Source organism: Nuphar pumila, chromosome 1, assembly GCF_984573655.1.
Source record: "Nuphar pumila chromosome 1, dmNupPumi1.hap1.1, whole genome shotgun sequence".
In the NCBI taxonomy this organism is placed as follows: Eukaryota; Viridiplantae; Streptophyta; class Magnoliopsida; order Nymphaeales; family Nymphaeaceae; genus Nuphar; species Nuphar pumila.
In genome coordinates, this window is record NC_143249.1 from 181,092,875 (window position 1) to 181,115,403 (window position 22,529).

Consider the following 22,529-nt stretch of genomic DNA (forward strand, 5'->3'; position numbering starts at 1 on the left):
AAAACTAAATTTAAATTTGTTTTCGGTCTCTCAACTCTCAGACCATGGGTGTGATATAAAATTTTCATCTAACAAATGTTGAATACAAGATCGTCGGTCTGGGGAGTTGATTGGAGAAGCCTCTAGGAATGGAGATCTATACTATGTGGATTTTCTTCAAATACCAAAGAACTTTTTTTGTAATGTTGCCCAACATAAAAATCTAAATGTTTGGCACAAAAGACTTGGGCATCACAATGTCATCAAGCTTTCTTATTTGCATTTTGTTAAAAAATTTTCTAAAGGTGATTTCACTTGTAATGATTGTATTCTTGGAAAAATGAGAAGCCTGTCTTTTAAACAAAGATCTATGTTTACAACTAAACCATTTGAACTTGTTCATTCGGATTTATGGGGATCAACACTATGTATATCAAAAGAAGGGTTTGTGTATTATGTTATTCTTGTTGATGATTACTCTAGATATTGTTGGATATACTTTCTTAAATATAAACATGAGGTTTTTGCATCATTTAAAACATCACATGATGATTAAAAATTAATTTAATGAAAACTTAAAGATTCTTAGAACTGACTCCGAAGGTGAGTATTTATCAAATGAGTTTAAAAACTATCTTGAAAATTACAGAATTGTTCATCAAAAGTCTTTTCTAAAAATACCTCAACAAAACAGTTTAGCCGAAAGAAAACATAAACATAAACATATCATTGAAACCACTAGAACCTTACTTATTTCTCAAAACATTTCTAGCCGAAAGTCAATGAAAATTTCAAAGATTTTCTAATATAAAAATTATTGTTACTTAGTAATAAGATTAAAACATAAGCATGAAATTAGGTGGTGAAAAGATTGAAAAGAGGCATCCCTAGGGTGGGATGTCCCACCCTAGTGGGACCTCTTTGGGGGCTGGACTTCTACATTTCCAAAATTTTAAAACTTAGGAATTCATATAAGGAAAAGAAAAGTAATAGTTCCGAAAATTGAAAATAAGCTTAGGAATTAAGAAGCCAAGATTTCTTGATTTATTTAATTGGCAACATGAAATCAAGATGGGGCATCCCTCTTAGTGGGTCCTCTTGATTAAGAGAGAGCCCATTATGGGCAATAAGTTTGGGACGACCCCTTTATTGCTATATTGAGCAAATGAAAAAAAGGAAAAAAAATAAATGAAAAGGAAAATACAACAATAAAACTCATAAAATATTAGATAGGTCTAGGATTTTGTTTATAATGAGAATTAGAAAGTTGTGGGCTGAAAATGAGTGAGAGAAAAGGAAGTAAATAGCACCAATTGGGATTTGGAAAATCCTAATAGAGTTATAAAAGAGGCTTGCACGCCTCCCCCCCCCCCCACTTAGCTTCTCACTTTAGAATTTTTTATTTCTTATTCCAAGCACTCCCTCTCTCTTAATTTCGGTCCAAATTTCTCCCTTATTCTTCTTTTGTCAAGAGTGTTAACTTCAGTTAAAGTGAAGGTGTAGCGGCTAAGGAGAAGGACCAACCAAAGCATCTGGTCGGCCCGTGCGAATCATATACTTGTACGACTCAAAGATCAGTTTTGGCTTTTACGAGGTAGGAGTTTTAAAACCAATGCCTGTAAGCTAGGATCTGTATGCATGAGCATACTTTGGGGTTTAGAGGTTGTTATTTAGAACAACATATCAGTCATAATAGCTGCAAAGGAGAAGGATCGGCTGACTAGTGTGAATTACGTACTTGTACGAGTCAAAGATCAGTTTTTGGCTTTTATGAGATAGGGGTTCTAAAACCAATGTGTATAGGGTAGGATCAGTATGCATGAGCATACTTTGGATTCAAAGACTGTCATTTAAATTTTCATATCAGTCATAAACTCGTTAAGACTGATATGGGTTTCGAGATTATGAGAACTAGAAATCGGTTTTGAGTAAGACCTCAATTTCATCAAAATGAAGTGGTTTTCTCAAAAATGATTTTGGAAAAATTAGTATATATGATTATAACAATCATAAACCCTATACATCTGAACCGTATCAGTCCTTAATGAAATTAGGACCGATCGGTTTATGGTTAAAAACAAAAAAAGCAAAAAAAAGGTTTTTGATATAAAGTCTGGGATACAAGTGTTTTCGAAATTTGTTTGTGAAACCGATTTGAGGGACTGATCCACACGTAGATTTGTCATGGGTATGTGATTTGAATTGGTCCAACTTCTGTTCGAAGAAGAAATGTGATTGGTTAAATAAAATGAGTATATCAATGTTATTTGGTTGTTTGTTTGTTATGTTTTAATGTGAACTCATTTATATCTAACATGAATGTATCATTTATTTTGATGATGCAATGCCTAGAAAGATTAATAAAAAGACTCCAAAAGTATCACATGGAGCAAATGCAAGCAGGATGCATATTGTCAAAAATTATTTACTATACCCCGTATATTCTATTTTGATAATAAAAAATATGAATATAATTTTGATAGAATGAACAATAACTTGGATGTAAAGTTCATTAATGGTTGTATTTAAAAACTTTGTTGTAAATTTCATATAAGGTTGATAAAATTTGTAGTTATTCTATTATTTTTGTAGATGAATTTTAGTTGTAAATTTCAGAAGTTTTGTTTTTATGTATTATTAAATTGCTAAACAAGCGGATCTGTTATGAATAATAAAATTTAAAGAAAAAATATTGCATATATGATGAAATTTCATACATAAGTAGGAAACTCGAATATATACATGCAAATTTGCATTGAAAATTTGCATGTATATGTGCAAATTTGTATAATAAATCTGCATGTATACGTGCAAATTTGTATAAGAAATTCACATGTATACATGCGAAATTGCATCAGAAATTCGCATATTTAGTTAGAAATTCATAAATTTATGAGAAATTTGCATGTTTGTATATGTGTGATCTGTTTTGTATACGTGAATTTTTTTTATTCTTTTATGAAATTTTGTACATGAGAAAATTCACTTATGTACGATTTTTCATAGGAAATTTGCATATTTAGTTGGACATTTACATATTTAGGGGAAATTCATATGTTTTGTATATGTGTGATCTATTCTATATACATGCAAAATTTCTATCATTTTTGCAAAATTTTCATCATTTTTGCAAAATTTCGGACATAAGAAGAAAATTTACTTATTTTGAGAGAAACTCGCATGTGTACGTATGAATTTCCCATCCTTTTACGAAAATGAAGTTCTCATACATTACATTCATTTCATTCTTTAATAAAATGAAGCTGCTCACACATTGCATTCATTCAATTCTTTCACAAAATGAAGTTGTTCATACATTGTATTTAAGGCATTCTTTTACAAAATAAATGAATGGTAATACATTTTATTCAGTTTATTCTCTCATAAAATAAAGCCACTCATACATTGCATTTATTCAATTTTTTTACAAAAATGTTGTTTCACATTGCCTTTTTTATGGAGAAAAAATAGAGTATGCACAGAGATATCTTCATCTCTTAGGTCTCAAGAATGTTGCATATCACCATATCATTGATGGAGAGAAAACATAGTATACCATCATTGATTCTATACTTTGTGTTGTTCTCCTAATTTTTCCTATCTCGCCCATACCATGTGATCGAACACTAACTGTGAGATATGTCGACTCTAATCGTTGAAGATTTTGTTGGGAAGGAAGAGGCTTGGAGACTACTAGTTGGGGACCATAAGAACCCTAGGCTATTCAAAAATAGCCTTGGGTTGCGCATAATGCTTGCGAAATTATCATACTAAAAAACAATTTTGTCAAAGAAGAAGAGTCTTGGGGACTACTGGTTGGGGACCACAAGAGCCCTAGGTTATGCAAAAATATCCCTGTGTTGCGCATAAAAGGTTTTAAGAAACAAAAAGTCATTTTTAATACTTGCAAAATTCTCATGCTGAAAAGGAATTTTGTATCACCTCATGTGAAACTTCACGATTTTCGCAAATCTTTCAAGAATTCTGCAAACATTTTACGAATTTCGCAACCACCAACACAAAGCTTTTGACAAAATTCGCTCTAAACACCTATATATACAAGTAAATTCGCACACTAAAATAGGATCTCGCATCGCTTAAAGTCGACAACATATGAAAATTCATGAATTTCACAAACTTTTCATGAATTTCACAAACTTTTCATGAATTCTGCATAAAAAGTAATCTTTCACAACAACCAACGCGAAACTCTTGACGAAATTCGCAAGAAATGTCACGCAATTCATAACTCCGCATGGAATTTACAAAAAAAATGAAGAATTTCACATGAAAATTGCAAGGCGTTGAAGATGTGCGCGCTCATTATGCGAATCGAATTTGTTAAATGTAAAGTAGCCATTTTTGCATCATATATTATGTAAAATTCATAATTTCTGCAGAAATATGGTGTGAATCTCTATTGAGATTTAGTGACATCAAAAGAGTATGATAACCTAATGCACAAAAGCCAAGAGATCCACTCATGATAAGGGCAAAAAGGTCCTAAAAAGTCAAGAGCCTGCAAAATTGAACGTCGAGCATATTTTGAAATTTATGAGATTTTTTTGGAAAACACACCAAATGTCTAACAGTACGGTAATTTTCAGTTATTTTTTCTAAACACAATTTTGATGCTGTTCGCGAAATCAGAACCAGGATCGAGCTTGTTATCTCCTTCATAACAACAACAACTAAGCCTTCATCCCAAAACAATTGGGGTCGGCGATATGAACCAACAAAGAAAATCATTATGGGTCTTCCACATAAATCCTTCTCCTCCATTCATTTCTATCCAATGCCATGTCCTTAATAACCTTCTCGGAAAATATTATAATATTTTTTTATCGCTTAAAATAACTGCACTGCTAGAGATCATTTCTCACGTGTCTGATGTGGTTCCAAACACTTTTGATGTATAGCTTTAATGGGATTCAATCTGCATAGAGAACAAAGCCTAATTGGCGCTGGTTGAATTGTATAAGACGACCTGCAAGTGGCCTTGAGTCCAGAAAAAGTTAGAGTTGCCACAGCTAATCAAATCGCACAAATAATGTGGTAACGTTTGGCAGGCTAGTTTATTCCAGCCTAACGGGCCTCTGATGTGTTGCAAAACATTTACAGCGTTCGAACAAGCGATAGCATATCCAGCAGCTGTACAAAATGTCAAACTTTTGTTAAGAAAGGATCATACGATCGTCTATTACCTGCATTGCCAACCAGATATTGGAAAGCACTACTTTCCCACAGTGATGTTACACTAACATGAGAGAGAGGGGAGAGAGAGTCGTTAACAGCAAAGAGTGTGAAGTGAAAAACTTGAGTGAGCATTATAAATGCTTCAGATTCTTTTAACAGACGATCCAGCAAGGCAAGTGAGCCTGGACTTAGTTTCTGCTTCTGCCAATGGAAGGGGCTTTTCTTTATCGGCCATGCGCATGTCCCACACCCTTACCACACCATCGGATGATGCTGATGCTACGACGTGAGAGGGATGGCCATCACCTTTGGTGCCAAGAATGGTGAGGCCCTTCACACGGGCTGCATGTGCATCTTCAATGCAATGTGCAACCGTGGCACTACGTGTATCCCAAGCTCTCAGTTTCCGATCCTCCCCTCCCATGAACAAGAGCCCATCCTGTCATCAGGAGCAGAAACCATAAGTCAGGTTAATTACCACAACAGACATCACGAGATGATACGCAAATATTGCAAATAAAATTGTTGACTAATTAAGCGATTTCACAAAATTGAGAGCCAGAACAGGAGCAGCAAAAGATTCCAACAGTGGATAGAAATAACTAATGCAAGCCTTCACAAAAATATTGTTCCTTACACAAGCCCATGAGATTGTCAGATACATGCCTTCATAACATTAAACACAAAATTTATACACCAAGCATTTTCAGCTAGTTTTGACAGTACGTTTTCAGCATACATCAGTAAAAATGGCCTTCATGAACAGGTATATCAAAGGAAGATGTATGAAAGATCTTCACAAGGTCATCTATGGCCATTAAGCAGACTAGACCCCTCGTGTCTCTGCTCTAAGATGCAAAAGTTTGACATCATTTTTTATTGATATAGAAACAAATGATCAACTGAATAGAAATATCCACAAATTAATCAACTTTTTCAATTATACTACTTATTTTGTTAGTTACAATAGAAACATTTATTACTATAAAAAAAGAATAAAGCAAATGAGTATCATTTATCAAACATTACTTGATAAAACCTCAACATGGTAAATGAACCTTGTTAAATATATCTATAGAGTTAGCTCGGACATTTGGTTGCTCGATCCATATAAGCAAGAGTATGTAGCACCGTATAGTATCATGGTGCAGAACCACCATACTCTTTCTCTCTCTCAATGTTGTATCACCTTTGGCGCACTTTAAAAGGGCCGAATCATTTTTTTTGAGTTTTAAAGAACTCTTAAGAGCCGACTCCCTCATTTGTGTAGAGGCCATTAGAGTGGTATCCACACACCCTAGGAATCGTCAGAGCAATTTGAGGGTCGATCTGTGCGCAAGGGAGAGGGTTTTTGCAGTTTGATTGAGCAATTTGGGGGCTGACTCCCTCGTGATGATGATGATGATTGAGGGTATACTTTAAAAAAGTTGGTGACTTAACTGTTGAGTACATAAAGTTGATTAATTTATTTTGTTTATGTAATATCAAAGTGTGAGTCTAGTGGAATGTTCTTAATTGCAAGATATTTAATATTTCGCATTGTTCTTATGAGATAGTTAATGTTTGATGATCTCTTATGCAACTCATAGAGACAAATGCTTTATATGTGATTTTATGGCTGTATTTTGTGCATTTCATCATTGTTTCATGTGTTATGATTGTTTTAGAATTTTTGTTAACTTTTCCTCATTATTCATATTTTTTTAATTTTTTGATTTTTTTTATTAAAACTTTAGAATTTTTTAGGATACGATACATATTTTATTTTGGGCCCGACTGATATACGATACTTACAACCTCTCTCTCTCTCTATATATATATATATATAAGGGGGGCCGTTCAACCAAAAAAAAGTCCCAAATCTGCAACCAATGATGACCATAACAGGGTTACAAGAAGCGCCATAGGCATGGGAAAACGCACTTCGAAAGTGCAAAATGTGGTGCTTCTAAAACACAAAGGGAAGCACACTTTTATTTTGAGAAGCATGCTTTAAAAGCGCTTCCCCAAAAAGAGAAGCTCGCATCCCATTTAGGGGATGTGATCTTCCCTTTTTGACCTCCTGTTTTAATTTTTTACAAAAAAAAAGAGCTAAAATTTAAATTACTCTTTTAAAGGGTATTATGGTAAATAGGCCCTATAAAAGGGAAAGTCGAAACCTAATTCAACTTTGCCAATCTTTCTTTCTCTCACTCCCTCTCCCTCGCTTTTTCGGTGAAGTCCATCATTTTCCGATGACCTCCATACTTCTTCGAGCGACAACGAGGAACCAAGGGTAGAATCGCAAGGTACACCTCTCTCTCTCTCTCTCTCTCTCTCTCTATATATATATATATATATATATATATATATATATTTGTCTCTCGCTCTCCTTTTCTGTTATGCTCTCTCGAGTCTCTCGTCTTCCTCTCTAGCTTTCTGTCTCTCACACTTTCTCACTCTCTATCTCCCATTTGCCTCTCACTCGCTCTCTCATTCTCTGTCTCTCTTCCTCTCTCTCCCATTTGTCTCTCGCTCTCTCTGTCTCTCACGCTCTTTCACTCTCTCTCAACAGTGACAAGTAACCATTCTTTTTTTCTGCGTTAGATCAATCAACTAATCCACATGCTATTGATAAAAAAAAAGAACTAATTCTGTTGTGTAGCCACTGTTTATATGGTCTGCTTTTTTTTTTCTTTAATGTTTTTTTGCAGTTGGCAACATACATGAACTTGGTGTTTGCTCTTATATGTTCTAGAAATGTCTGTTTGACTTGAGTTTCATTTTTCAACATATCAATTTCGTGTATGGCTATGTCACATGGGTGCGGGTGCGACACGGGTGCGGCGAAATTTTAAAATTTTTGGACACGGGGACTCGGCTATATATATATATATATATATATATATATATATATATTTAAAATATTATTTTATTTTATTTAAAAAGTGCACGGTCACAGCACTGTGCACACTGTGCACTGGCACAGTAAACAGGCACTGTGCACTGTCTCTTTTTATATAAAAAAAATCGTTTTTTTAGTTTTTTCAATAGACATTTTTGGACTCGATCAAAGTTGACCGAGTCCAAAATGTAGACGGACTCGGCCTCGACTCGTTGACCGAGTCCGACTCGGCGTTGACCGAGTCCGAAGCCGCACCCGTGTCCGCACCCATGTCGGGGCGTGTCGACTCGGGTGCGGCACCTCCCTAGCCGAGTCCGTGTGACATAGGTGTATGGTCTGTTTCAAAATGTACTCTCCAGTATGTCTGTTATTTTTTTTTAATATAGTGTTTCTTCTATGTATGCTTGCTATCCTACTGACTTACCATATTAATAACCTATGTCACAGGGATTCGGCTAGCAGGGTGCCGCACCCGCGTCGATGCAACTCGACGCGGGTGCGGGTGCGGTCAAATGATCCTGGGTGCGTTGACCGCACCCAGGATCATTTAAGTCCATTTTTTTTTTGGATTTTTTTTTTTAAAAAAAATTGCCCTATGCTGCAAATTTTTAAAAAAAAAAAACTGTTGACAGCAGCTGTCAGCTGGCTGACAGCAGCTGGCTGACAGCAGCAGCTGACAGCTGCTCTATTTTTTTAAAAAAAATCGATTCGTAAGGGAGGGGAACCCCGACCCCCTATATATATATATATATATATATATATATATATATATATATATATATATATATATATATATTGACATTTTTGCCCCTGCCGCACCCCCGCACCCGCGCCCGCACCCGCACCCGCGCCCGCACCCGCACCCGCACCCATGTGACATAGTTAATAACTAATGTGAGATATATTTTTCGTTATCATAGCTGTGATATCTGTTCGGGTCTGAACCTTTCCATCTGTTTATTTATCCTTTAATTTTCTCTGTGCCCCTTTTATACCACTACTATTTTAGTAATGGGTAGTCCTTTTAAATGGTTGCAATGTGAATATGAATTCTGAATTTTACTTGATATATTATTTATTAAATGCTTGAACCAGATGTATTCTTCTCACTCGCTTCCTTCTTCGTCCCCCTTTGAACTGTTCACTTTCAGTTCGCTTCCGAGACGATTTTTGGTTCGCTTCTAAGTCATCATGAGCTTCCCGCTTCCTAAAATTTTCAAAGTGACTCGCTTTCCACTCCCGCTTCCTTGACTAACTCTGGATCAAACGACTCTCCACAACATTTCATTGATTGGATCTCGTATATTTGTTCTTTATAATTTATTTAGTAAGAAATTATGCTTTACACAAAGGTACTACAACATCTACACATGTTTTTCAAAATGTGAAAAAATCAATGGCTCACAATGCATTTAAAATTTTAAAATACAAAACAGTGTGGGTCATTGATTTTTAGCATTTTAAACACATCTAAATATTGAAAAATCATAATAAAAAACAAGTTGCTTACTAAATACATGATAAAAGTCCAATATGTCTGATCATTGGAAAACTCGATCGTTAGAGAAGGAATATCGTTTGATCATCATTGGTTGTAGATTTTGGATCTTCCTATGAATGGACAAGTGTGTGTGTGTGTGTGTGTGTGTGTATATATATATATATATATATATATATATATATATATATATATATATATATAAAGAGAGAGAGAGAAAGAGAGAGGAAATGATGGTGTTTAATTTCATTTCTAGTCATTGCATTTAAAAAGTGCAAGGATAAGATAAACTTAAGTACCATTTGGAAAGGGGTTAGGCAACTTTTGCCAAGAAAACCAAAAGGGAGATGATAATATGAGAAACTTGAGGACGGACGCATCCTTTGAAATTTTATTTAATAAAATTGCATGCGCCTGGTGCTGAAATAAGCTGGCAAAAAAGATGAGTGATGACAATGACTACCCTCATTTCCGATTTTAGAATTGGGTGACAAAACATAAAAAACTATAAAAGAAATAATCTCGACAAAGAAGTAGATGCAAAGACCACAGGACTAGGGCTAGGCATCAAGCCAGGCAAGCCACAAGTGAACTATTGCTTGTTCGGACCCTTAGCTTGGCCTGTAGATGCAGCACAGGCAAGCAGCCAGTCCAATAACTGATACGAGCCTCACTGACCATACTCATGTACCTTTTTCAAAAATAGATTGGCAGCCCAAGGCCAACAAGGCTGGTCCACCCATGTTTTGACCCAACCTGGCTAGGATTGTGCTTAGGTCAGACCCAACCTTGTGATCAAATTGATACTGATAATAACAAATTACAAGTATAAAAGGCATACTGGATTTAGCAGACTGTCTAATTTTATTAGCAAACATACCGTGACCTTTCTGCAGGGACATAATGACAGCCAATCTCCTAGAGTAGAACTAGACAAACTGTAATAACCATGATTTTTATCAGCTAAATAAATGTAGACTTTAAGTCATTAAGGTAATACACGAATATTTTATGGTTTTAATTATTTATTCGTAATTGGATCTTAGATAACCTATTTGGATCCTTGAAGTAAATCGGATTTTTATGAGACAATTTCTATAACACATTAGTGGGAATTGAGGCGAGGTTCGGATCCACCATATTGCATTGGATCTTCGATGTTAGAACTTCAAATATTAATCTGGATCCTTGAATTTAAATCATAGAGATCAATGTACATTTAGCTGGATCCATAATAATTCATTTGGATCCGTAGTTCTAAATCAGAGTATGATCAAAACTTCAGATTTCTGGATCCAAATTTATTAAAAGGATTAACGAAGCACAATGGATCTTGGATCCATATTAATTTATGTTAATTTTTGGATAACGTAAATGGATCTATATTAACCTATGAAAGACCCACAAGATCGTATTGAAGAATAAACCAAATGTATTAAGAATATAATACTTTACCGCCTAAGAAAGAGATCCAGATCCACGAACAGATCCGGATAAGTCGAATAAGGATCCATAAAGGAACCATATATATATGTATAATAGTATATTATATATGTATATATATATATATATAAATAAACATATCGTGTGGATCCATAGTTGGATCTATTTGGATCCGACCTTCGGATCCACTTCGTAAAGTTGTCACGGATCCACATCGCTTGAGGGACACGGATCCAACACGTGGTTGGATCCCGGGTCTCGGATTTGGACCCCGGCCCGCACCCTGCATAATGAAAAAAAGAAAAAGGCAACCCGATATGGGTTGCCCGATAAAAAAAAAAGAAAAAAAGAAAGTTAGGGTTCAGTGTGAACCCTAACTGATATCGCATGGGGAGGGGGTGGGCCAGAGAGCAGCCGCCGGGGGCGAGAGTATCGGCCTCCTCCATTTTCGGGAGGCCACCCTCCTACTAAAGAGGGATCCTGGACTCCTCTTCCATCCCTCTCTCGCTCCTCTCTACCTCCCGCACTCTTCCTCTCTCGTCATCGCTGTCACCGCCAGCGACCTCCCTGCAACATTCTCCCCTGTTAGAGCTCGGGTAACATCGCCGCCACCTTCGCTTCTTCTTTTTCCAGCAGCACCACCCAACGATGACCCTCCTCTCGTTACATTCCATTCTCACATTCGTCGGTGAGCAGTTCGGCTGCACCCAGATTCACGGCAGATCGAGAGGGGAAATCAGCAAACAAGGTAGGTTTTACTGTGATTTCATATATCTACTGAGTTTTCGAGCATGCTTTGGATTTGCCGTAACTCATACTCGAAAAAATGGGGTTTTGGGTTTGTCGTGAATTCCCAAATCAAAAATTTGGGATTTAGGGTAGGGTTTTACTGTGCTTTTGCATGGGTACTACGTTTCAAGCATGCAATGTGGGTTTCACTGTGATTTTAGTGGATGCCCTAAATTCCGGGTATGTAGTGAGCTTGCCGTGAGCCCCAAATAAAAAAAAAATGGGGTTAGGTTTGCCGAAAATCCCAAATCTTCGATTTGTGGATTTCGGATTTCTGAAAGTAGGTTTTCTTATGATCTTCATAGGAGTATCCTGTTTTCAAGCATGACATGTGTTATTGTTAAAGCTATCAACGTTTATTTTGAGGATTTTCGATTAGGAGGCAAGTTTTCCATGTTTTGCATGATTATCGGCCCTCTACGGGCTGTTTTTATTTCCTTTAATGATCATTTGAATTGCATTTCTATATTGTAATAGCCCAGCAACATGGATTGAGCTTGTGTAGATGTTATAGTGTTTTAAAATGTTGAGGCTGCTATAAAATATATATAAATATAGGGGACAGGTTGTATTATGTATGACTCCTGTGTAATTGTTGCATTCGTACACTCAGTGAAAAAAAAAAGAGAAGAAAATTCCCGTAGGTTAACATCGACGAACCCCTATCGTTATTGTGAATTCCTTTTTGTGTTGTTTTGTGTTAACTGACAACAAGAACAGATGGTTACATTGTTGTATTTGTTGATTTTCAGTATTGAGATTTATGGCAATAAAACCGACTGTTGTGTATGCTCCTAAAACAGGGTCTGTGTGCATACATTGTTAAAAGTTTTTGTGAAGTATCGATAACAACAATGCATGTTTGTGTTCTTTTACAAATACTTCATGTTTTCGGTGTTAACTCCTCTGACAAAGAAAAACAGTTGTTGCAGTCAGTGTCTTCTATATTACATTCAAGGAAAACATATATATATATATAACAGAATTTTCATGTTACAAGTAGCCAGTATCTTCTATGTAAATTCAAAAGAAAAGAAAAAAAAACATATCACTCACCGGAAGGTTCACATAACACGTTGTTTTAATGGTTTTCGGTGTGATAATCTAATGGCTAAAATCAGTGAATTGTATATCCTCTGAAAACATGATTTGTGAACTTTTTTGAACCTGATCTTACATAACAGAGGGCCAATTAGTGTGTTTAGTCATTTCACATTCTATGTTGGTCCTATACTAAATGGAAATAGATGTGAAATCCTGTGATAAGATGAAATTTATCTTTTCTTTCATTCCAAATTTTTTTGTTTGACTTAGATTCAAAACTCTGAATTTATGCTGAGAGGTTCTGACCCTATGTAGGTTTTTGAGATTTACCTGCGGCTGTTCTTTTTTTTAACAGTTGATGAGTATTAAGTTTTGTTTGAGTTAAGTCACAACTATTAGTACATTGAGGATACCTATGCATACTGCATAATAAGCATGGAGGATTCATGATACACTGCGTCTGAACTGTATACTGCCACATAAACTATTGCATAAAAATATATTCCTGTATCGGTTTATTATTGCATTCATTAAACTCATATGTTGATTTTTATGAGATGCTATATCTTTAAAGTTGTAGGATGTTTATCAATATTATGTAAATTGTTGAATTCCTAGTCCTGAAAAGTGGGAATACCCAACAGAAACTAGAGCTACGAGTATGGATTTCTTACAGATTTTCTTTTGCATAATACATGCTTTTATATTGTACCAAAATCATGTTGTAACAAATGGTACTTATACATGCATGAAAATGTTTCTAATTACAAGTTACATTATGTACTGCATATACAGGGGTTCTGATTATGCCATAGTTCATGCTCATTATGTTTAACCTTGATTAGTGATCAACATGTAAATAAATATCTCTGAATATATTTCCGTTTCAGGGTTGGTATAAGTATATGTCTTGAGTTGTTTGGGAAACCCTGCCTAATGGGCAATATGGGTTGAATACCCGATACGAGTATTTGGGCTATTAGCCTGTGTGTTATGGCAAGAAAAATGATGAAAACTTAATCATAAGGGTTGTGCGACCGACTGGTTTAAAGGTACCGGGGTCTTGGTACTTTACAGTTTAAAGGTACCAAAGCATTTAGAATAATGATCATACTGATAAGAAACTTAAATTTAATTGTTTGGGGAAACCTTGCCCAAGGGGCGATACGGGTTAAGTACCTAATGTAGGTACGTGGTCTGATTCAAGTATATTGGTAAGGAAATTAAATAATGACTTTTGGTGCTTGACTGGTTTAAAGGCACCGGAGCACTTTGGGTGGGTTATGAAATTAATATGACCAAGGATTGAGACTGTTCTATGCACCTTGGTAAAATGACTAAGGTTGAGAATTCTACTACTATGATAGTAAAAAGAAGTTGGGGAAATGCCCCATACTTCGGAAAAATAATTAAATGAAAAGATTAACTCACTCAGATTCAGGCTTACCTTGGAGAGGGTAGGTGGTACAAAACTCTGGGGACATGTGTTTAGTTTCGAGCGTAAAGCGACTCGTTAGTCCCAGTCCTCAGAGTTGGGGGACCCGGACTACCAAATGTGTCCTAGGTGGTAGCTCCATGTTCTTCTGCAGAAGTTAGGGATGCATCCTGTTTTGGTTTTGGCCTTTGGGAGTTTCTCTCGGTCACTGGCCGCTCCCTTGGGATTTCAGTCACAGTTAGAATGTTCGGGTTAATAAAACAACTTTGAATAATATACCCCCGAACGTTCTCTTCTGTGATGGTTGCCTCGGCCCGTGTGTACCCGCGGGATAAGAAAAGATAAACATCAATTAGAACATTCTAGGTATCACAGTGAGTGGAGTTCTAGGGAGACATGTTTATATTCTTCCAGCATGTTCTGAGCTTGTGATGAAATGAAATACTGAAAGGTGTAGATATGAGATAATTGAATTCATATTGTGGTTGTTACATGACTGTTATGCATGTTGCTGTTGTTGCATAATCCGCTTTACTTGCTTATGTATATGTCTGTCATAGTTGTTGCATAGTCTGCTTCACTTACTTTTAAGCATTCAATGGAATCGGTGGCCATGATATATTTAAATGCTGCAAATGATATTACCTTATCATGAGATGAATTCTGTACTCCTGCAATGGTTGATTTGGTCTTGGTAGTGTTCATATATTCTAGCTAGAAACTTAAATTAACAATGTGCAGTAGTTTAGTAATGTTTATATTCTCATGCTATGTTTTATTGTCCATAATTAAACAAATCTCTTTACTTAGTAGTACAGTAGAAACTTAAATATACTTGTTACTTAGTATATTTGCCAAATTTACAGTAATTCCTACTTAGACGGTGTAGTCTAATTCCAATCAATCTACTATTTTTCAGATAAAGAATAGGATTTATGAGCGGCTGCGGGATGAGGCATCAGATCGAGATTTTTGGATTTATTGTTCTAGGGATCGCTTGAGTTTATTGTAAATTTTAACTGTTCATATCATTTAAAACTCTGATGATTTTCATTAATACTGAAATGAAATAAATGTCTTGGGTTTCTCTCCACCGTAATGTCTCGAAATGTTTAACCTTATTTTATTTCTTGTTTCCGCTGTTATAAAAAAAATCCTCTAAAATTTGGGTTAAAATTTTGGGGCGTTACACAAACTGGATAAAATAGATAATGGTCATTCTTGTGGTGAAATATGATCAATAGGCAATTTTTAGATGCCATTAAAGAGTTAAGGTTAGTCTATATCATTAATAGAGGCAAAGTAGTACATCAACTTTTGCATCCTCGCCGGTCTAACTGTTTACATGTTGATTCGATATATAAAACCTAAGGTGCTTCCTCCCTCATATATAAATAAAGTCAATCTTCCATAAAAACCTAGCATCAAGCACTAGTAAACTGGAACATAGGAAAAGTGATGCAGAGCAGGTCCGAAACGTCCCAGACGTCACAGACCTAACAACAGCATGAAGAATGCTCCGGGTCCCAGACCGAACCCGAGACCCAGGTCCACCTACAGCCTTTAAAAGGCCCATCTAGGGTTGCGTGCGGACAGAGAAGATTGGATCATCGCAGCTTTTGGTTTTTCAGAGTTTTCTGATTACCTTTCCAGCATTCCCTTTTTCAGCATTTTTCGATTTATCGTTTTCGTATCCACTTGTTTCTTTTTCAGAATTCATTTCATTGTTAGATTGACTGTTATTGCAAAATAAATATCAACCATTGTGCATTCACGGTCTTCATTATCAACCTCAGAATATCACACGACTGAAACAACCGTGAATCCCTTTCTTTAGCACCCGTGTGCGTTGTTGCAAGCCACCCACATTGCGTTGCGTGCACAACGATACCCCCACTGCATCAAAATGGTATCAGAGCCCAGCCCCTCTTCCTTGGTCAACGGCATGTCGCAAGAAGCGAGGGACGATCCTACGAGCGAGAAGGGGCGAGAGGAGACCGACAACGAAGATCCGATGATGTGGATGATGGACATGTTGACAACGATCCAGGAAGATCCACTACGCCTAGACAAGGAGGTAGCCGGTCTGTCAAAATGTGTGGATGGGATCGAGGCGCGGATGGTCATTCTTGAATCACCGGTGGATGCGCACGCAATGCAAATGAACCAATCAGGCGAGCGTGTGATTAACCCTGCGGATCCTGCAGCCACCAGTCCGGCCCAGTTGACGTTCCAGTGTGCGGCGCGATGAGAGGGCGTTGAGGAGGCCTTGCACAGGGATGCGGTTGTGGCAACCTCTCGCAACCGGTACCCTTTTCTCACCCAGGCATGCTCAGTTATCAATTCCGAAGTGGGGGTCGTCCAGCCGAACCCAGTGTTCGCTGACGGACCCTCCAGCTATGGAGTGAATGCACAGGCCCGACTTCGAGCCACGACCCCAGGTCCACAGGCAAGACCCGGCACCGGGTCCTAGCGTGGCCCAGGGTCAGGGTGTTGGCACCGCAGCGTCGGCCAGGTTGGGGGTTGATCAGGTCCAATTTCTCGAGACTGCGCATGGGGGCGCTGCTGCAGCCCACCAGCGCGCAAGGGGTCACGGACCCTTGTGGATGGGTCCGAACCCGAGAGGGTCCGGCCCAGATTAGGTGTAGCAGTGCCCAAACCCGGGTCCCGGGGACCGCCCTTTGGGTCTCCAGGATTGGGTCCTAGCCTCGAACCCCTTCGTCCAACCTACCCAGTTGGGCCCAGTTCGGGGTTTGTCCCGGATCTGGCCCAACCCAACCGTTTTGACCTTAGCATGAGATCTGAGACCAACCCAGGCCTGCATCGCACCCGAACGGAACTCCTGTTTTACTTTGAGTCGGGTCAAAACCAAACCCATAATCATATGGATCGTAGATCGAGTTCAAACCAAGCCTTTTACCCCCCTTAACTCAATCCCAGATCCAACCTATCCAAATCTGGGTCCGACGATTACTTTAGGGTCACACCCGATCCAAAACCAATCGGGTTCAAATTCAAATTACAATCAACACCAAATCCAAAACCCCTACCCAAACTCAAATCCAACTCAAATCCGAACCCATTATTCTACCCAAATCCAGACCCCTATTCCAATCCAAAATCCAACCCCTATACCCTATCCACATCCAACTCTAAACTATTATCCGAACCCAAACCCTAACTTTATTACATACCCAGTCTATCCCCCTTTGTTGGGACCACCTCCCCCACAAGATCCTCAGCAGCGATTTCAACCAGTTCCTCCTCTTGCTCAGAACCGACTCAGACCGCCTCTAGCAGCAACAATATTGGTACAACGTGAGGCGGCGCACCCAGAGCCACAGGGTGATAGAGATCGACGCCCTCAGCGGGTCACAAGGCACATGCTGATGATAATAGACAACGAAGAGTTTTATGAACAGCAGAAACCACTGACTCCGCAGGATGTCGAGACCTTAATAATCATTTTGAAGGAGGCTTTGTGGCATCTCTTGTGGGTGGTTCCTATACAGAACTCTACAGGACAGAAATCTATTGTGAATCTTTCCAGTCACAAGCGGCTTTCGATTGAATTTATTGACCAAAGAGTTAGTATTGTGACAGCTGAGCCTTTGGCATAGTTGCAAGATTGGAATAGCAGGTGGCAGTTTATATCACCTGATAACTTTCATGCTCACGAAGCAATCAGCGAAAATTTCTTTCCTCAGGTTGTAAGTGAAAACACGAGAGCCAACAACATATTAAAGCAATCTCCTTTTCTGGTGCCATTTACGAGCAGAGTCAGAATTTACACTTCACAGTTGGGAGCTATACGGCAATCAAATGGGCTCATGTTGTTTTCACTAGGCACCGATTTAGAATAAGACGTGATCGAATTGTTGAAGATGCATTTAGTCAGTTGAGCCTGTTGTCAGAAAAGGATCTTAAGGGAATGATTCGGGTGACATTTGTCAATGAATTGGGAGTCAATGAGGCTGGCATAGTTGGAGGAGGGGTTTGTAAGGATTTTATGGAAAACATAACTAGAGTTGCTCTTGATATGCAATATGGCATATTTAAGGAAACCTCTGATCACATGTTATATCCAAACCCTGCCTCAGGAATGATACATGAACAACACCTCCAATACTTTCGGTTTCTTGGAACTGTCCTTGGAAAGGCAATGTTCGAGGGTATTCTTGTCAAAATACCATTTGTGACTTTCTTCTTGAGCAAGTTGAAGCAGAAGCATAACTACCTCAATGACTTGCCTTCTTTGGACCCAGAATGGTACCAGCACCTCCTTTTCTTGAAGCATTATAAAGGCAACATCTCTGAGTTAGGGTTGTATTTCGTAGTCGTAAATAATAAGTACGGTAAGCAAACTGAAGAGGAGCTCCTTCCAGGTGGACAAGATTTACAGCAACTCGTACAGCCAGATTAGATAGAGATATTCAAGGAGCATGAACTCCAGCTCCTTATTTCAGGATCACTTGATGGTATGGATGTTGATGACTTATGCTCAACTGCACATTATGTTGGTGGATATCATGAGGAGCATCCTGACAATGAGATGTTTCGGGAAGGCCTAAGGGGCTTCTCACAAGAGCACCAAAAGAAATTTTTTAAGTTTGTTACTAGATGCTCGCGTGGACCCCTTCCTAGATTCAAGTATTTGGAACCAAGATCTTATATACAAAGGGCCGCTACTGAAAGTGTGTTTGATCTATATGCATATTGTGGTGACAATAAGTCATCAGAGTCGACTTCTTCCCAACCAAGGGAGAATGATGCAGAGCAGGTCCGGAACGTCCCAGGCGTCACAGACCCAACAACAGCATGAAGAATGCTCTGGGTCCCAAACCGGACCCGAGACCCGGGTCCACCTACAGCCTTTAAAAGGCCCAGTTCAGGGTTGTGTGCAGACAAAGAAGATTGGATCACCGCAGCTTTTGGTTTTTCAGAGTTTTCTTATTACCTTTCCAACATTCTCTTTTTTAGCATTTTTCGATTTATCGTTTTCGTATCCACTTGTTTTTTTTTTAATTCATTTCATTGTGGTGACAATAAGTCGTCAGAGTCGACTTCTTCCCAACCAAGGGAGAATGATGCAGAGCAGGTCCGAAACGTCCCAGGCGTCACAGACCCAACAACAGCATGAAGAATGCTCTGGGTCCCAAACCGGACCCGAGACCCGGGTCCACCTACAGCCTTTAAAAGGCCCAGTTCAGGGTTGTGTGCAGACAAAGAAGATTGGATCACCGCAGCTTTTGGTTTTTCAGAGTTTTCTTATTACCTTTCCAACATTCTCTTTTTTAGCATTTTTCGATTTATCGTTTTCGTATCCACTTGTTTTTTTTTTGAATTCATTTCATTGTTAGATTGACTGTTATTGCAAAATAAATATATCACACAATTGAAACAGCCGTGAATCCCTTTCTTCAGCACCCATGTGCATTGTTGCAAGCCACCCACGTTGTGTCACGTGCACCACGATACCCCCCACTGCATCAAAAAGGGATTATCTCGTGGACCCCAATAGTCAAAATTAATTTCCCTCAACACAAAGGCCAACAGCTTGAAGAAATTTCAAACGTAATAGAAGTCCACGCTAATTGCACTATGATAGCCTCTATAGAATCCATAAAAATGAAGAACCAATCAACAATGTTTCCAGTATATGCATTTAACTTCATTCATGCACAATTATATTTGATGGTTAAACTTGCAAGATGGATGTATACAAAGTTCCACATGAATTACTTAAATATTTACTAAATGAGTTGGCAGTAGTCAATTCATATCGGTTACCAAGAGAAGGAAAACCCAACGAACCTCACACGGTGCAATGCATAGGATCCTGTTCGGATGATTGATCGACCCGATCAACTTGGCATTCTCAGCATTGTGTACGGACACAATGTCTCTGGCAACCATGAAGAAGCTCCCTCCCTGGCTGTCGAACCGAATGATCTCCGCCTCCTTCTGCAGCCGGCAACGGAAGCTCCTCCTGCCATTGATGAGATTGAACAAGCAAAGGTGGGAATCGTGACCAACGGACAGTGCCAAACGGCCAGAGGGATGGATGGTGAGGTCATTGACGCCACTCTTGTGGGCCATCATGGTCTTGAGGTGGACAAAGGGGTCAGCATCGTAGATATTGATGGTGCCATCGCTGGAGCCACTGAAGAGATTCCGGGGGATTGAGGGGGACGAATTCAGGGAGAGGAAGGCCAGGGAGGTGACGACGCCCGTGTGGTGGATGAGGGAGCCAACCTCCGAGAGTGAGGAGAGGTCAAAGATCTTGATGGTATCGTCAGAACCGCCAGTGACGGCAACGGAGCCGCAGACGGCGACGGACCTGACAGAAGAATTGTGGGAGGGGTAGGAGAAGAGGGGGTTCAGAGAATGGAGAGATTTAGGGCTTCCTTCCTTCTGATCCTTCCCACCGCCTCCTCCTCCTTCACCTCCTCCTTGCTCGGTGTTCGACGATTTTAGGGTTTTGAGATCAAAACCCCACACGAACCTCTCGTAGGACCCCGCTATTAAGGTCGCCTTCATCTTCACGTACCGATTGTAGGACTCAGGCAGCAGGGCACGAGCATGATCCTTCGGGCGAACTGCAAAATTGTGAACACTATTACGCCATAGTCGTATAAAAAACAGAAAGAGCAGTGGTAGGGCATGCCTGTCAGCGGAAAGCATGAGCTGCAGGGTCGAAGCCCCTGTCGTACCGAATCTGATGAGTGGCAGGGGCCAAGGCCTCTGCTTGACGAACCTCGAATGGCAGGGGCTGAGGCTCATGCCTGACGGAACTAAACGAACGGCAGGGGCATGGGCCCTGCCTGACAATATGGCGAACAGCAGGGACCGAGGACCCTGCCTGACAAAGCTAATCGAACGGCAGGGGCCAAGGCCCCTGCCTGACATACTTCAAATGGCAGGGGCCTCGGTCCCTGTCAGACAGACTTCAGATTGTAGGGGCCTCGGTCCCTGCCTACAATATCTCGATCGGCAGGGGTCGAGGCCCTTGCCTGCCTGAACAAAACGGACAGCAGGGGGGCACCAGCCTCTCCTGCCGGTCTTCCTATAGAGCAGAGGGGGGGGGGGGGGGTGCCGACCTTCCAGTAGGCACAAAGGGAGCGGGAGGGAACGGCAGGGGTTGTCGGCCTCCTACCGGCCCTCCGGCAATGCCAGGAAGAGGGGAAAGGTGTGGCAGGGGGGCGTTGGTCCCCTGCCGACCTTCCAGTAGGCACAAAGGGAGCGGGAGGGCAAGGCAGGGGTTGTCGGCCTCCTGCCGGCCCTTCGGCAATGCCAGGAAGAGGGGAGAGGTGTGGCAGGGGAGGGCGTCAGTCCCCTGCCGACCTTCCAGTAGGCACAAAGGGAGCGGGAGGGCACCGCAGGGTTGTCGGACTCCTGCAACAGAGGAAATCGGAGGGGGAAAAAGAAGACAGGGGGAGAAGGAGAAGGGGGAGGCGCGGCAGGGGCTGTCGGCCTTCCGGCGAACACAGAGAGCGAGGGGGGGGCGCAGCAGGGGCCCGACGGCCTCCTGCCGGCCTTCCGGCAAACAGTAGAAGAAGAAGAGAAGAAGGGAGGAAAAAGAGAAGAGCGTACCTGGGAGGTCGCCGGCGATGGTGGTGGCGGCGGCGTTGATCGGAACAAGAGGGAGGAGGCGCCGGGGTACGTGCGCACGCCGAGAACGAGAGAAGGCGGCGTCGGGGTACGGGTGCAAGCCGGGGGCGAGGGACGAGGAGAGGAGTCGAGAGGGAGGAGGAAGAGCGCATGGGTGCTCTTAAAGGGCGGGGGGGGGGGACCTAACGGTCCCGGGTCGGGTTCGGCCCCGACCCGGATCCGAATTTTTTTTCGTAGGCTTTACCGTTCGTGTTGGACTTGGACCTCATTTGGGCTACTATCTTGCATTGTCATAGCCAAAGTGGTTCTGGTTAAGGCGGGTGAGAATCGGACCATGCAATGCAACACAGTGATCTGGATTCATCCTTCATTTTGTCCGTTTGTTTTAAATGAGCCAAACCAAGGATGTAACCCAGACCCAGATCAATGAGTCGTGTATCTTATCATATGAGTCGGATCTAGATCCAGATCTCCTTAAAAGAAACCGTGCAAAGTGTGAGATCTATCCCATTTTTATCTTTATCTAAAGCCTATTTGAGCGAGGCCGTTCAAGTGAACTCCATGATGCCCCACCTCACCTGATACGGATGAAACAGTTTTTAGTGTGGTTCAGGGTATAGTAGATCAAATCGGAATCCAAATGTTATGCA

The 22,529-nt window shown here is 40.1% G+C and overlaps 1 protein-coding gene and 1 pseudogene across 1 annotated transcript; one reads left to right on the top strand and one right to left on the bottom strand.

Moving 5' to 3' along the window:
• Positions 1-5,131: 5,131 nt before the first annotated feature.
• LOC149851535 (uncharacterized) lies at positions 5,132-21,997 on the bottom strand. The gene is made up of 3 exons (XM_090001190.1): positions 21,862-21,997; positions 20,083-20,867; positions 5,132-5,614 (listed from the first exon to the last, which is right to left on the bottom strand). Exons 2-3 carry the CDS (start codon positions 20,806-20,808, stop codon positions 5,318-5,320), a joined length of 1,023 nt encoding a protein of 340 aa, XP_089857316.1. The 5' UTR covers positions 20,809-20,867; positions 21,862-21,997; the 3' UTR covers positions 5,132-5,317.
• On the top strand, positions 16,214-19,090 carry LOC149851536 (E3 ubiquitin-protein ligase UPL6 pseudogene; annotated as a pseudogene).
• Positions 21,998-22,529: the final 532 nt, after the last annotated feature.